This window comes from Pleurodeles waltl, chromosome 9, assembly GCF_031143425.1.
Source record: "Pleurodeles waltl isolate 20211129_DDA chromosome 9, aPleWal1.hap1.20221129, whole genome shotgun sequence".
Lineage (NCBI taxonomy): Eukaryota > Metazoa > Chordata > Amphibia > Caudata > Salamandridae > Pleurodeles > Pleurodeles waltl.
In genome coordinates, this window is record NC_090448.1 from 212,103,520 (window position 1) to 212,120,157 (window position 16,638).

Consider the following 16,638-nt stretch of genomic DNA (forward strand, 5'->3'; position numbering starts at 1 on the left):
CCCCGGGGACCACCACCTCCCTGGAGCATTGAAGCAATTGGGTGCGGGCCGCGCAGCCCCCTGCAGCCCCGGGGACAACCCCCTCCCAAGGGCAATTTCCACGTTGGAGATTGGGGCTGCGCGGCTCCTCTTGAGGAGCCATTAATGGCCTTGGATCAGCAACCCCCCAGGGCTGGCTCCTGGTATGTCCTGGGCTGACAGCTCCCACCAACCAAAAGCAAACAACTCTGCATTCTGACACCGGGCCCTGTCAAACAGGTCCCACTGCCAGAAAGCGGAGTTTTCCTCCATCTTCCCTGCACACGTGCAGGGAAACGGATGAAAACATTGCTCCAGCAAGCAGGGAGCTGCTATTAAAATAAGCTCCTTGTTTGCTGGAGCAATGCTGGCTCATGCAAAAGGCAGGAGCCAGCTGGTACTGCGTGGGCGGGTTTCATGTTAGTCCCGGAGTCCCAGATATCCCTTAAAGGGCAAAAAAAGGGAAAAAAATAAACAAATGGCCTAATGGTGATGATCGCAGACCTTCACACTGAGAATCGAGGGTCTGACTCCAGGTGTATCTGTGATAATTTCTCTAGTTTAATTTATTTTCAACTGCAAATGTTTAAGGCTCATACTGAAAGTTGATCTCACTCTTTTTAATTGACAAATACATTTTTCTTTTCAGTTTGTCCAGAAATATCTCATTCTAAGTATATCATACATCAAAACTCGTGCCCTAAGGTAACTATTGCTCGCGCTCTCGCCATGCACTGATAATTACTCCACAAATTACGGCACTCATGACATCTTTGAAAACATCATTGATAAAATGAATGTAATATTTGCAGTAAAATTTATGACGGAAAAACTGTGCATGGTGGGGGCATGAGTTATAGTTACCGTAGGGCACGAGTTATAGTTACTTGAGATAACTATAACAGGTGAATTTCTATGGTTTTGTACGTTTAAAATGTGAGCCTAACAATAAAGTCCCTGTTTTTTCAGTGTATATATGTGTATCCTATTTGGGAATGTAAATGCGGGGGTGGAGGTATGCCGTCCATTGCAGGTTTCAGTTTCTGAATTTTCAGACAACAAATTGGCAAACTGGGACCTGTCCAATTATTAAGGAAGGTATTGCACATTGCATTCCTATTTGAAAACTGTTGGAAATGACCTTTTCTGTAGGGTTCTCCTCAAATATTTTGCCTTTCTCCTATTTTTCTGACTCTCTTTTTGTTGACTTTAGGACTCTGGGTACTTTACCACTGATAACTAGTGCTAAAGTTTATGTGCTCTCGCCCCTAAAACTTAATATGACTGGCTTACACCTGTTGGCATGTTTAAGTTAGCTGGAAGTCCCATGTAAAGTGATGTGCCATACACCCAGGGCCTGTAAATTAAATGCTACTAGTGGGCTTGCAGCACTGATAGCACCACCCACAGAAGAGGCCTTTCAAACTTTTCTCCGCTCTGCCACTGCAGAGCCTGCATGCGCAGTTCACTGCCCCATTGATTGGCAATTCAAACTAATTGCCAAGGCCTAAACTCCTCTTTTACCACACCCAGGTCATCCCTAAGGTAGGCCCTAGATAGCCCTATCGGCAGGGTGCTGTTTATCTAAAAGGCAGGACATGTACTTATATGTTTTACACGCCCTTATAGTGACAAACAACCTATTTTGTTTTTCACTACTGTGAGGGCTGCTCCTCTCATAGGTTAGCATTGGGAATTCCCTTAAATATATCCAAGTGATCATTTCTGATCTGTGAGGAATAGCGTGAGCATTTTTGGTATGTTTGGAATGGTAGTGAGAAATCATGCTTACTGGTGTAGGTGAATTTTACATTACTATTTTAGAAATTACACTTTTAGAAAGAACACATTATTCTATGCTTATTACTCTAGTGTTTTGCATCCTGACCCTGATCCACGCTTAGGGCAGAGTGATAGCTACACTTGGTGCATACTTTCCAGATAGCCATATCGCAGGAGGGGCTGGGTGTGACAGAAGGGGCATCTGCATCGATCTACATACTGATAGTCATCTTGGGCTGGGGAGAGGGAGGGTCGTTCACACCTTACATGGCGATAGGCTGTGCCCTGCCCTCGCTCAATGGGCTGATTACCCCCTTCTGATGTCTGAAAACAGGGCTGGGTTGAAAGTGGTTGTGTTTCACTTGAAAGGGTTCTTTTGAAGTTACCCCTTTCTTCAACGACATTTTGCAGTATAAATGCAGAGGCTCTCACCCCATGATTTGGAGGGTGCTTTTGGAACTGGTTCTCAATCTCTACTAGGAATGCTGAGCTGCAAAAGGACTCATTTTGGCTGCTAATCTGTTGTTGCCTTGTCTGCTGCTGCTGAGTGGCATAAAGGACACTGATTTGCTTTTCTGATTGTTACCCTGCTGCCAGTCTGCTCCTTGACTGTGGGTCACCAGAGCCTGTAGGACTGCCAGGAGGGACAGCCATTGCTACCCTGAAGTGCTGGTCTACCTGCTTTGCCCCCAACTGAAAGTGTTCTCCGGGGAGTGCTGCTCCACGCTCCCTCTCTGTGTCCCTCCCCTGCCTCGTCGGTGACAGCGCATGGAGAGCGCTTCCCTTTTCCTTTGCTGGACAGACATAAGCGTGTGGTGATCGATTCATGGTGCCATACAGAACATGTCAAGCGCTCCTGTGCACTGGAGAAGTAGTGCTGCCTTACTACAAGCACCCTGCTAGTGTTTGCTTTCCCCCAAAAAAGGACCCGGGCTCCTGTGTCGAATGCAGCATCTCAGAGGCACGTCAGGAAGATTTCGGGTCCCCCACCTTCTCTGCCGTGGGGAGAGTGCTAAAGAGCCATCCGACCCTGGGGTGCTGGGTGGAGAAAGTGCCCCGGCACTGCCTGGATCTTGTGCAGCCGCTGGAGAGAATGACACTTGACCCGCTGCTGCACCGCTTGCTCGCAGACAGCGGCCCCTTTTGAAGACCTGCATGCGGAGGGAACCGAGGAAGGTTTCCCTACTCTCCTAAGCAGGCGTGTGCCCCCACTCCTAACCCAGAGCAATGCAAGGGCCCCCTCTTGCCGCTGACTTGCTTTAACTGCGTTTTCCGTAAGGGGAGCAGACACAGCCTGTACTCAGAAGGAAGCCTTTCATTAGAAAGCCATCGTATTTAACCTAGTAGGTGCACAAGATTCTCGATCCCCGAGGATTGAATATGGCGAATTGGGTGCTGTTGCGCCAAAGCACCTTACACATGTTAAGGGGATCATTTTTGCACCGTTTGTCCACATAGCCGGGTGCTCTTAAAGGGCTACGTAGGACCTACCTTTGGAGGACTGACTGTGTTGGTCCTGGCGAGTTTGGGGTACACATGCCTGCTGACATGCGTTGTGGGGCCTTGTATGATTTCATGTGCCTAACGGGTATGATTCTTATTCTGTGCTAGACCCTAAAGTTAACTTTTTACACTGCAATATTCATGCTATTTCACATATGCCATGCTATTACTGTGAAGTTGCGGCATTGTGCCTACGTACCTCTAAACACATACCTTCTTTTCTTTACCCAGCGTTTTTGGTGACATGCGAGGGGGGGGTGATGTGTTTAGGGTGACAGAGGTTAAGTACCTCTATAGAACTGATGTGTATTTCCTACCCTAGGCCTTCACTGTTTTATAACCGGATTTATTTGCACGGCTCAGGATAACTAGCCCTATGGAAGTGACTGCCTCGTGTACACAGTAATTATGTTTCATGACTTCTACAGCCCATGAGCCTGCTTCTTACTGCATACACTGTGATGCTTAACAATTGCGTAGGTGGCGAAGTGATTATTGATTTATGACGTTCTGCGTCTAATGATGTATACAATATAGAAATGTATATTTTTATGTAACCCTGTGCGGCTTCTCTTTTTGTGATGTATTTATTGTGTCACTGGTGAGAGTGTGTTGCACAAATGCTTTACACATTGCCTCTGAAGATAAGCTTGACTGCTCTGTGCCAAGCTACCAGGGGTGAAAACTGGTTATATTTGGTGTGTAACTTATTTGCCCTTACTAGAGTGGTGGGTTCTGCCTGGCTTAGGTGCATAGGGTAGCCAACCAGAAACCCCATTTCTAACACAAACCATTTGATGTGCAAATGACACATCCCTAGTTTGCATGAGAGTATCTTTCTGCGAAAATAGGCAGGCCTGCAGTGCATAAGTCCTCGCCGATGCTGCTATTTTTCTTTTTTAATGAACGTTTGTAGATGGAAAGTGCTAGACACTTTGCCTTATTCGTAATTCACCAATTTCAACTGAAAAGAAAGTAGGCACACCCTGTGGATTATATGCGTGCGACTATCTTTGTTCCCTCATAAGTAAAGCCAAGAGAGAGGCGAAAGGTGTACACTCTAGACCAAATAGCCGCATTACATAGGATGTAGGCAGTTATCAAACCAGATCACAAAAGATAATGCAAAACGAATGGCTTTCAATAGAAAGTTCTCACTTGTATGGCCATTACACGCCCACCGCCCAAGGGATTCATACTTTGCATGACGTGCCAGGTTGCCAATCTACGTGCCTACATTGTAAAAGAAAAAACTGCCAATCTCTATGTCACTAATTTGCAGACTAATTGGCAATCTCCAGTGAAATGCCACGGTTTGTAAGAGCATGTAAACAAAACAGCGCTCCTGTCCCCTAGAGATGGCCGCCCTACAGCAGGGATTAGGCACATGGGAGCGGAAGTGTGAGAGTGCGCACAGCTGTCTAGCACTCTGGACTTGTTCGCCCTAAGCCATTTGTCTACAGTTATTAATTAAAGCATCATTTTCGGCGTATTTGTTATTTTATGTAAAGGCAGAGCGTGGGAAAACCAGGCAACTAGTAGTAATTGGAAATAATTCGCAGTTTAAGGTACTGTGAGACACACGCTTCCAGCAACTAGCCTAAACATGCGTGGATGGTGGGTCAGAGGGCTTTATATTCACTGTGTTTAATTCAAGAAGATGCCTAGTGCCTACTATTGAGTTCGGAAATGCAAAATGTGTGAAATAAATTAGAAATAATATGCTCCCTCCTTTCCCGCGAACGCAATTTAATAATCACACCTAATATAACATGGAGAAAAGTACGATGTAACAAAGACCCAGACCCCCGCCGCCGACGGCCTCGATGGAATAGATGCAACCTCGGCTGAGTAAAATATGTAGCTATAAGCATTAGACCCTAGTCCAACCTTACAGCTGTCAGCGTACTCGGCAGTAGATTTATTCTTTCACGAGCAGCTTTAACATTTTCTAATTACTTATTTATTTCATATATGTATTTAAATATTTTGTAAAGCGTTGGGTTTCTGAGGAGTACCACTTCTTAGCACTAGACTTTTCGGGGGTGAATGGTTGATATAAGTGACGGTATTCGCAAGCTATGGTTGCTGGATGCTGTTGCCATGGTTCACGTAGAAAAACAAACGCATATATGCCTTAACTCAGTAAAGATAGACGCAGCATATGAGTAGGGCATCGCCCGTTAGGTGAAAATACATTTCTAAGAGGGTCACTACTCTTCGAGCAGAATATTTCACTGATAGCTATTGTGTTTGACAGATCTCAAGTTTGACTCCTGGGAGAGCCAAGTGAGTTGGTTAATTTAGTAAAATGACATGGAAAATCATTAAATTGTGTTACAGTTGTTATTTGCAGTAGTTAGAAAAGGCAGAAGGGTAGTTGAACAGCTATTTAAAAACAAAACAAAGTGTTATTATGTTTGTTATCGTCATTATTGTCGTGACCACAGGAGTCCCACTCCACAACTAAAGATCACAGGGCAAAATAAGATTCCACTTCCATGTGTCTGACATTTGACTACAAACTTACATATGTGGTACTAGTGTGGAGAAACTGTAGCCTAGAAAGGAATTTGCAGTGGCAACTTGTCCCCTAACCATTTGAGCTACATCACATGCATTCTGACTCCACTTACAGACCATAATCACAGGTCATCAAATATGGCATAAAGTACCTCCTGTCATGCAGTGTAAGGATATTATAAGACACTGAGGAGTGCAGTGTCCTTGTAGAGGAACAGATATGAAGGACGAGTTCCTTTATAAGGTCATAGAACTCCAAGGTAACTTGCAATATAATTTTTAATGTACTGCAGAGGGTATTTAATTCCTTCTAATAAATTGTCATATCATCTCACTTCCCAAATACTGATTAAATCCTTGATGTCAATCTCTTTTATGCTCATTGGAAATCGCAAGACTGAAAGCAGAATCTGTGCTCTTAAATTGGAAATTCACTGCGTCCCCTAATTCTAAATAGAGTGAGAGAACCACAGGGTTTTCATGGCAGATGGATCACGAAACTCTAAATGACCCTCTTAATCTCCCTATATATTAAACAAGTTAATATGTTAAATATAATTGTGAGATGCAAAGAAGGAACTTCCCACACGAAGAACACAATCTTGTATCCTACTCAGAATAACTTCACTATGTTTCTCAAATGGACCTACCTTAAAGATTCAGATAGGCATTGAAATATGTTTGGGTGTTATGAAACTGGGGTATGTTCTTTACATCTTTCTCTTCCCTATTGTGACCGGAACCTGGTTATGTGGGAGAGTCCTGGGAATGTATAACAGAAGCCCTCCTTGGTATCTCCCAAGTCGGAAGAGGTAGCTGTAAACCTGCCCTTTGTTTGCCAACTGTTCCTATCCACTCCCAAATAGCTGGTTTCTGCTTAGCATTCACCAGTTAACACGTATCTGATCTGCCTGGCTCAGAGGAAGGCTATAGTCCTCTGAGCCAGAGTGGTTAACTCGCTCAGCCAAGGGTGTATATTCCACCTCCGGAGTTGAATGAGAGGCAGAACTGGTTCTTATGGCTCAGGTAACCTCACCTACGTTTTTCAAAGTTACCATTTAGTCAAATTATTACAAATCTGATTTCTCCTTAAAGCGTATTTTGAAAATTAAGTAGGAAAAACAATGACATTTTTTTTCTAGTGTTCTCTAAGTGAAGATAGCACTGCTCAGAGAAAAGTCTAGCAAAGACTTTACAGTGAAATAGCTTTGGGGTTTTATTTCACTATAAACGCACACTATCCCCAATATGTAGCATCCCCTGTTTTTATATATTAGCACCTGCCCTGGGAATTTACATGCCACACATATTGAGCAGTTTATGCATATATAAAATAGTATTTTCCTACTTGGCAAAATCATTTTTATGGAGAATGTTTTAATTGCAGCCACACATCTCAGACGTGAGGTGCTTTACATAGACTAATAAGACGTGTTACTTAAGGCTAAGTAGCAACAACCAGCATGTGATAAGGGTACAGTAACTAGTAACTCAGATAGCAATACACACAGCACACAGTACACTTTGTTGTCTCTACTATCCTAGACTAGCCCTACAGCAACCACATTGCAGCTTTAGACAAAACAGCCCCATTTTTCAAGATTGCAAGGATGACTAAATTATGCATAAAGAGGCAAAGTTTGAAACGTGATACTACGCGTTTTGTGATAGTACTACTTGATGATTATGCCATTTTGACACTTGCTGACAGTGCCTGGGCATAGGTTTCACCATATTAGTTCCAGTTTAACACCCAAATAAAGCAAGAAGGAGAAGAAAGGTGACGTCAACTTTTGCAAAGGGCCAGTCATTGCACAGCTACACATGCTGCTCCCCCTGTTAGCCCGCCTCGAGCGCACAGGCCAACTACTGAAAACATACGAGGCTCTATGTTTTTGGTATGGTTTCTGCACTACTTTTTCTCTTTATTTCGTATGCAGCGCGATCTCGCTGGGCAGTAGTCAAGCGCTTTGCATGACATGGACCCTGTAACATGGATGTTTGCACTTTAGTTACATGGATAACTGCACTTTTGTCACTACGTTTCACTGCGAGCGAACTTGTTTCCTTTTTTGTGTCTGCTTTGTGCTCATTGCGGCTGTCGGCTCGCTTATTTGAAACTATTTTACTTTTCATTTTTAGTTAATGTGGGATGAAATTCTGGTTAGTTATTTGAACCTGTTTTACTTTTCATTTTCAGTTTATGTGGCACGGAAAGTCTGGTTAGAAGTCTACAACGCTAATAGCTTTAACTCGAGCAAACGCAATACCCACTGCATTGCAAATGCTTGTGTCAGTAGCTATCGATCCGTTTGTGGTAGAAACACATTTTTATTGCTAAAATCTGCAGATTATGCAGCAAATGTAGCAAATGTTGGATCATGTGACAAGTGTTGCAAACCGATAATTATGCGGAAAAAGCCACACCATAAAAATCACATAATTCCCGTGGTCCAGGCCTATGGTGTGCATGATACAAACAACTTTTCTGTATCTCTTGTTTTAGAACCAACTTTTGTTTCCATACGTATCATGCAAAGTCATCAATTGCGCTATATATTTTTCCCATATGTGTCATAAATTTAGATGGTTCATGTATGGACACTAGCGTTCATGGGGATTTTCAGTAATAGGTTGTGTGCATATAGCAATGCTTTTTGCGCATATTCTTGACATATTTCTTAAGCACAATCTAAACACACAAGCATGTGAAAGCCTATATCACCCCGAAAATGAATTGTGGACGTGTTTCATGTAAAAAAAAAAAAAAAAATGCATACTCGACAAAGTTGTTTGTAGGAGGGCCCATTTCTCTGAAAACGGCCCTTGATCAGTAGGTTAATCTGCTGGGCCTATACACAGACTTGAACCTTCCTAGCGCAGCGGTCAGCAAATGTTGAGGTATCCCATGGCAGCTACTTTAGTATGTCAAGAAAAGGGCTGTCTGCATGTTGGTACTAGTAATTACATTAGTGTGGCGTGCACTTTGGGCGTACTAACCGCTATTCATTTTAGCTAATTGATTTACATATTGTGGTCGTCTGAATTAAACATGGGGTTTTGTTGCATTCATGTGAGCATTGCACGTGAAGCATATAATGCCACTGTGTTTAACAGATGGAGTCGCAGACTGCAGTACAATAGGGCCTTGTGCTTTGATGTATACTTACTCATAAATATGTAAGGGGTTACGGTTAAAAAAAATAAAAGACTTGAATGTTGTCACCCAAAATCGAAAAGGTAATTAAATCGCTACACTAGAGTTTCAGGAGCCCTATAACTAAGACCCGCCTTTGACCTTTATTGGGGGACTTTGAGAGGCCCCATGGGATAGTCCACAGTGTTCCAAATAGCGAACTTCAACTGAGGTTTCAGCTTGTCAGCTCACCGTTCTGCAGCAGCATTGATTTCTTCTCACTGTCACTTCCTGTCTGGAGAGATAATTTTTTTGAGGCAGCTGTCTGTAAAGGCTCGTTTTTCTAGCGAGCCTAACTGAAGGAGACTCATTTATTAATCATTATTTGCAAAACAGTAAACAGAGAAAGTATTTAACTCTTTGGGGGTTGAATGAGAACTACAATTTAGTCATAAATGCTTCCAACTAAAACGAGTACGTTCTGTAATGTTTTTGAGAGGCCAGTGATGATGCTTCATTTAATCAGTTTTTATCTTCATTACTTATTACTTTTAATCTGCTTTGGAATGTCAGCCCTTGAATCTAGGGCTCCACAGTGTGACCCAAAGCTCAGTAAACTGTGGGATTCCCCAAAGCCTTGTGTTATTGTAACTCACACTTGCTCGATTGCCTTACTGAAACAGTAACTGATCTTTTACACTAAATTGAGTATTAGGATCAAACTTGCCCTTGAGTTGGCTTAAAATCCACAAATGATTTAGGTTAAATGTTACAGATTGAGCTCGCCTGAATGCAAATGATCCTGTTCGACATGTCCGCATTAGGGTGGTTTTTCCCCAAACTTTTTGCCTACTCCCCTCCTGTTTGCTGCAATTCGTTTTTGTTTATTTTAGGAGTCTGTGCACTTTACCACGGTTACTCAGTGCTAAGGTGCTTGTACTCACTCCTTAAAACATGGCAAATTGGCCTACACCTGATTCAAATTTAATTTGCTTATAAGCCCCTAGTAATGTGGTACAACATACAAGTTCCTGTAAATTAACTACGTCTAGCTGGCCTACAGTACTTGTTGTGCCACCCACTTAAGTAGCCTTTTAAAAAGTATCTCAAGCCCACCATTGCAGCCTGTTTGCAGATTTAAACTGCTAATTTGATATGGCAAAATAAACCTTCTGTCAGGCCTAAAACTCCCTTTTTAATACAAGTAAGTCACTCCTAAAGAAGGGCTGTAAACAGTCCACAGGACATGGCGCAGTGTATCTAAAAAGATGGACATGTATTTTTAAGTTTTTCTAGGGCTACCGCTCACATAGGATAACATTGAGTTACCGCATTACATTTAATATGTGATAACTTTTGTTTGGTAACAGGTTGAAATGTCATGTTTGGCCTCTAAAGAATTATCATTTAAAATACTCTTTAGTGGTAAAGACCTGATTTTAAGATACAATTCTGAAAATGCTAGTTTTAGGATGTTTGCATTTTTTGCTGTCCTAGGCCATTTGGTAACTGTAGTCTGTGTTCTGGGTCACATGACTGTGTTTAGAGTGGCAGTTTGCCTTTGTGTATTCCTCCCAGACAGTGAGACAAAAGGAGGACTATTTGTTGGCAGGAGGGGCCAGCCTGCCAGGATGGGAGGGACAAAGCTGTTCCCTGCCCCACTTGCATTTCAAAGGAGCTGCCTGAACACACTCATAAAGAACTTCACACAAGTCTTTTGTCACCACAGGCGTCTTGGAGTCTGGGCAGGAAAGAAGGACTTTCCTGAACCAATTGTGAGGAGAAATCTCTGGAGGTTTCTTCCACTTCAAAGCTGGACCAGGTATAAAAAAGTAGGACCTTCAAACCCACTCTTAACTCCTGGACCTGCGGTAGACACTCAGAAGGCCTGCTTTGTACTTCAGAGGGCTGCCCTGCTGCTTAAAGCCTTCCTTAAATCCTCCGGGGACTGCTCTGCCGCTTGAACACTACCTTACTGCTTGAATCCAGGACTACCAGAGTGACTCCAAGGGCTAGTTGACTAGCCTCCTGTTCTGTGCTACAAGAACCCAAAAAGCTCCAACACTGGAACTCTGCTCTTGGACCGTGCCTGAAGTGAGTCCTATTCTCCTAGAGGTGCCCACCCAGTCCTGGGCCCTTGAGAGAGATGCTAAGGGTGTCCAAACAGCCAAAATCCAAAACTTTTGGAGCTCTCGTCTGATACAGCCTGCCGCTTCGTCCCACAGGAGATTTGTGACTTTAAAAAAAATGAGAGTTAAAATGTATAAATCTTCACAGTGACTTTGTCCTGTAGCTCCCTGGCTACGAGGCCTCCTCCTCCTCGGACAGTGCCGGCTGCCTTTCCCCGCTGAATTTTATGTTCTAAGTCAGTGTTCTTCGAGGTTTCTTCTAAGTTCAAAGTTAGGCCAAGACTGGGCCCAATCCACCTTGTGTATCCAAACCGTGCTCTATCGAGGTCTGCCATAGCCTTCAACTTTGCCCCAGCATCACACAATAGATGCCCATGGTTGATGCTTTGATCTTTTGAATGCTAGGTTTTACTTCACGTTCATAACTCCTGTTCTACTGACTCGATTTTTTCATTTTGGTGTCAAGTAATTTGTAAATATTTCTCTTTTTTTCTAAATTTGTGTGGATTTTTTCTTATGTTGTGTTTTCTCTTTATTAGTGATTGTGTGCTGCATAACTACCTTACACACTGTCACTAAGTTAAGCCTGACCTCTTTTGTGCTAAACTACCAGAAGGTTCAGCACAGGGTAATTTAGTGACTTTTTGTGATTCACTGTGACAGGGATAGTTGTTGTTGCTTGGGAAGGTTCACACCCCTCTCAAACCAAAACCCGATTTCCTACACATCCCTACCTTTCTTGTCAAACCCCAAACGGTTCCTAAGGCCAAGGGCAGACTACAGCTTTAACACTCATGTTTGTTTGTCTATACCCTTCAAGGGCAAACATACCTTGCAACATATGGTTAGCCCACAGCACAGGTACTTTTGCTGGACAAGTCATTTTGAGCTAGGATGGTGATCCGCCTTCAACTAGTTTCCTCGTCTAGTGTCCTTTTTTTATTGGTGACCAATTTACTGTGGACATGTATGTGCAAAATGTGGAAAAAAACTCAGTATTCTGTCATCACAGTTCTCAAAAATCTAAACAGGTACTTTTCATTCAGGTTTGTGAAGCCTGTGCATAGGACCAGTCTTACTGTGTTTTAATTAGGGGTGGGCGGCAAACTCTGCTTGTCCGGAGGAGTTTGCAGAGTTTTTGCAACTCCGTGCTCAGCTTGGAGCACAGAGTTCAGCACATACTGCGCCCTCCGCCACGTGGTGGAGTTTTCTGGCCCCACCCCAACACGAAACCCAAAAGAAGCTCTCAATAATGCTTTATTTGCACTGCAGCCAGTTCATGCAGGAAACAACATAAGACAACACGTACCATGTTGCAAAAGGGTTGTGAAAGGCAGATAATGCACATGCTTCCACTGTAACACGCCCTTTTATGATTTCTAAGTAGGCTCCATGCTGGATCGGTCACCTAGACTTCAGCTTTAAACGCAAGGGCCAATCGAGGGGAGAAGCCTGCTGCGCATCTACCCATCAAGGAGAAGTTTCCACAAGTCTGCTCCTCCAATTAAGTTGTCGCACTAATCAGCCCTTGCATTTACTGAACTCTAATGGATCAGTGGAGAGCCAGGTGACCGATCCAACATGGAGCTTGCTTTGAAATCATGAAAGGGACTTCCAACAAAGTTCCAATGCAGGCCCCAGCCATTCCGGGCAGGGAGTCACCCGGCTTGGGGTGCTGCCCCTGCAATGGGGCGATAGTGGTGGGGGAGCGGATTTCCCCCAGGCACCATGCATGACTGAGAGGAGCTGTGGGACCTGCCACATTTGTCCCCACCATGGACGCGGGGGTCTCCTCGTAGATGCTGCAGATGGCGGAGGAGGAGGCACGGCCCAGGGACTATGGGCTGGCAGCCGAGATCTACGCCTCACAGCAGTCTGGACTTCCGAGGCCCTAGGGCAGCCTTTGGCTGCGATTGGGGGGGGGTTCACTTGCCTGAGCTGGATGTGTGTCGGAGGCTTTGGACTCTTACAGCTCTGCGGCAGCGCTGGGGAGGTTGCAGTCAGATGAGCTGGAGCCTCTGGTGGAGAGCGAGGCAAACAGCGTATACCGTAGCTGCCTGCAGTCTGTGTAATGTATGTTTAACTTGTCTGACCAATGACTGGCTCTGCCCCAACCACACCTGCCTTTCTGAGGAATCGTTGTCACCTGGCATGAAGTACGTCTCCCATTTTGCCTGTTTACTGTTTTTGGCTAGGTAATGTCCAGATACTGGCATGCCACAGGAAACTATATACAATCATTAGAGCGCATTTTTATTTTTCTTAAAACTCTTGCCAAAATGTAGGACATAGCATCTTGGGAGAAGCATCGTTTCAACTACAGCAGGTTTAGAACAAGCTTAGAACAAGGTATAGAAGGGGAACACCTCACAATGTACCGCCAATGCTGGCAGGCTGTCCGAAGAGGACATCCTTACGTTCTGCACCATTACTCCGCTCGCTCGCGGAATCGCACAGAGTTTTTTGGCTACTCTGCGGAATTTCATGGCGTGAAACTCTGCAAGCTCCGCCCAGGCCTAGTTTTAATTTTATGATTAAAAGTGACTTTTATTTCACATTGGGCGTGGTTTTACTCCGAATCACTGGTGGAGTAGAAAGTATTCCTTTTTAGTTGGAATAGCAAACGGACTTTATGCTGTTGCCATATTTTCCTTCTGATTCAGTTTGTTATTGTGGCGATGACTTTTGAAAACCTTAGAAGTTTCCTTGTGAAGTACCTAATCATCTTGGATACGTTGTTATAGTTATTTGGTATTTATCAACTGCACAGTTGGCCACTAGTTTGAGATTGCAGTACTTTCAGTAGAAATGTATCTCAGTTATACTAAGTAAGGTCAGTTTGGAAGCAATGAAAGTTACTAATATGAATTACAGTAACAAATGGCACAGTTCTTACGTTTTTTACATAACTTGTAAAAACTGTTAAGATTGATTTACCTAAGCCAACAGACCTATAAAGACTGCTTTTCTTAGCTCCTAGTATTCACATCAAACACCAGAATATCTGAAACACATTTCAGCTCATGTCACTTAGTATCCAGAAACAAATGGGCTTTCAAAATCTTTACCTGTCTTTCCTAAACTAGCAATTTGTGGCTTCAGGTAGGTCCATGACCTCTGCCTAAGAGGCTTTATTTAAGTTTGGCAAGTGAGGGGGTACTGTGGTTGTCAAGGGATGTTTGTTTCTTCCTCCTGATACTCAGGATGTCACCCTGAACTTACATATAACTATGCGCCTTTCCACAGGTGGCAGATAGGTGCAAGCCTTTTGAGTGGCACAGTCTATATTTTCGGCCTCTGTTATCTCATGTTATAAGTCAGTTGGCTTATTATATACCTTGCTGGTTTTGGCCTGGATGCTAAGGCCACGAGTGACCCCCAGTTATATCAGGCAATAATGGTGAATAAAATACTGAATTATGAAACTGTTCCTCGGGACTCAATTCTGTAGATTGGTGAGCGAGTGGGGTCTTGACTGTCAGCAATCTGTTAACTAACAGAAAAGATGCAGCTTTGATATTGTCTTTCCATCTAGATCCATCACCTGTCACGGTTTGGAAATACATATTAGGTTGTTGGGCAAGCCCTGCTTGTGTCGGGCTTTGTGTGATTTTCCAGTGTTAATTCCATCTGGCATCGATGCGTCTCAGCCCAATGCCATGCAGTTCACTTGTTATTCACTTAGCAGGCATGTGGTCAAGCTAGTGTGGTTCGGCCTGTCACACTAAGTTGCATCACTTTGGGAATTACATTAAACTGGTTGTAGCAGAAATTTACTATGGCGAAGTGTTTGGCCGACAGTGGTCATAGCTAAACTGTTGACCACTGCCATATGGCAGGTGTTTGTTTTGCCATAAAACGCCCCTCTAAGAATTCTCAATGATAGATTAAGAATCTAAAGTGTGCTCGGGCAACACGAGGTGTAATTTTGGTTTCTGTTTTTATTTCCTTTTAAGGCATACTATTGGATCATTGCACTTTCCACATCCTCATATCACAAGTGCTTTCTCTACTGTTTGAGTGTAATATGTGGCAAGTGACTTTGGAAGCCTGCACTTCATGCTCCACTAACCTCCTACTCCTCCCTCCCCTCTCCCCCTCCATCCCCAAAAAGAGCTTCTGCTGCACACCTGGTAAACTCCTCACTGTCAAATGGGTTGGACCCACATGATTTAGAAACATGCCCTGACCTGGAAATGTGTCCAACACAATTACTCCTGATGAACAGAAAAGTCGCCGTGTTTGAGTTTACTGCACATTGCAAGCTAAGCCTACAGTGGTGGGTGGTACACTATATGTAGAAAAATAATACAGGGAATTTGAGATCTAAAATAACTTGTGGGTCAAGTAAAAATTAACTAGAACGATGGAAGAGAATACTGTGATAGCGGGTTTACAAACGCTGATGTGGAGGCTCCATTGGTGTTGGGTGTTGTCTGCCATAAATACAGTATACACCTCGAAATTGTTTGTCTCTGTTGTTACTGACCAAAAAGCCACATTTGTTAATGCATCTGTTGATGTTTTAAGCTTACTACGTCTGCAGCTGTTCACTTGCTTTAAGCAGGAGTCTACCATTATCCACCATCTTCGAAATTGATCATCCCTACTTAATCCTGCAATAATTTCACATTTATGACAAAACATGGGAACTATAAATTGACCAATGTTATTGACTGGTTTGACAGGCTATGTACAGTATTCTGTTGCAGAGAGAAATCAAAAGCTTGTCTTTTACCAGTGATTTCTAACCAAACTTCCATAACTTAAAGGAGAGACATGTTTACCAGTTTTAGATATTCTCACAAATAGTGGCACGCTCAGTTCTTATGCAGAAAGCTCCTACAGAAACATGTATAACTTTAAGAAATGTTTGTACGGAATGTGGGATATATTTTGTAAACTAAATTACGGAATGCAGTTTTGAGCCGAAGTTGTCTCGAAGCCTGGAAACGATCCAGTTTTCCTCATTGAATTTCAAATTATGTTAACTGCTCATCTGTCCCTAATATTTATTTGGTATTTTGACATACAGTCATATGTGTTTTATTAATAAATGGACGTTTGTTTTACAGATTCCTTTCTCTGTTGTGCAGTTTCCCCTGTGGGAGTTTTTAAAGGTAAGTTAAAGTGCATTATTTACACAACCTTTCCTAAGGCGGTGACTTTCTAAGTGTTTTGGGGAACAATGGGGAAACGGACATGTCGATGGAGACACAATGTTGTCACAAAAAGAGGGCATGGGAATATCTGTTGATAGTGTGAATAAGTCCACTGTAAACCGTGCTACAGCGATTTTGCTCATTTCAGCACAGCACCAGTAATCCTTATCTGGCTGCCCTGTGCGTCCTTTGTTCTTGCTGTAAACATCCTCTGGAATGGAATCGAAGAATGAGCAATATAGGAGAACCCTACTTAACAATACTTACTTGGAGTTGTTATGGTGCCCTCCAGCTGAGTATCCACCCTCTGGCTGACCTTCATTAGGGGTCCCGGACAAAGACACTAACACTCCTCATGTAGTGCACACCTTGGCAGTGAGGAGTT

The 16,638-nt window shown here is 43.3% G+C and overlaps 1 protein-coding gene across 2 annotated transcripts in view; it reads left to right on the plus strand.

Annotated features, from left to right (window-relative positions):
- The window catches only part of SLC25A26 (solute carrier family 25 member 26), an 875,825-nt gene that overhangs the window by 633,941 nt on the left and 225,246 nt on the right, over nt 1-16,638 (plus strand). For both annotated transcript variants that reach the window (XM_069206568.1, XM_069206569.1), the window contains exon 6: nt 16,167-16,211. In XM_069206568.1, coding sequence (XP_069062669.1) covers nt 16,167-16,211 — 45 coding nt within the window. The remainder of the gene's footprint in view (nt 1-16,166; nt 16,212-16,638) is intronic.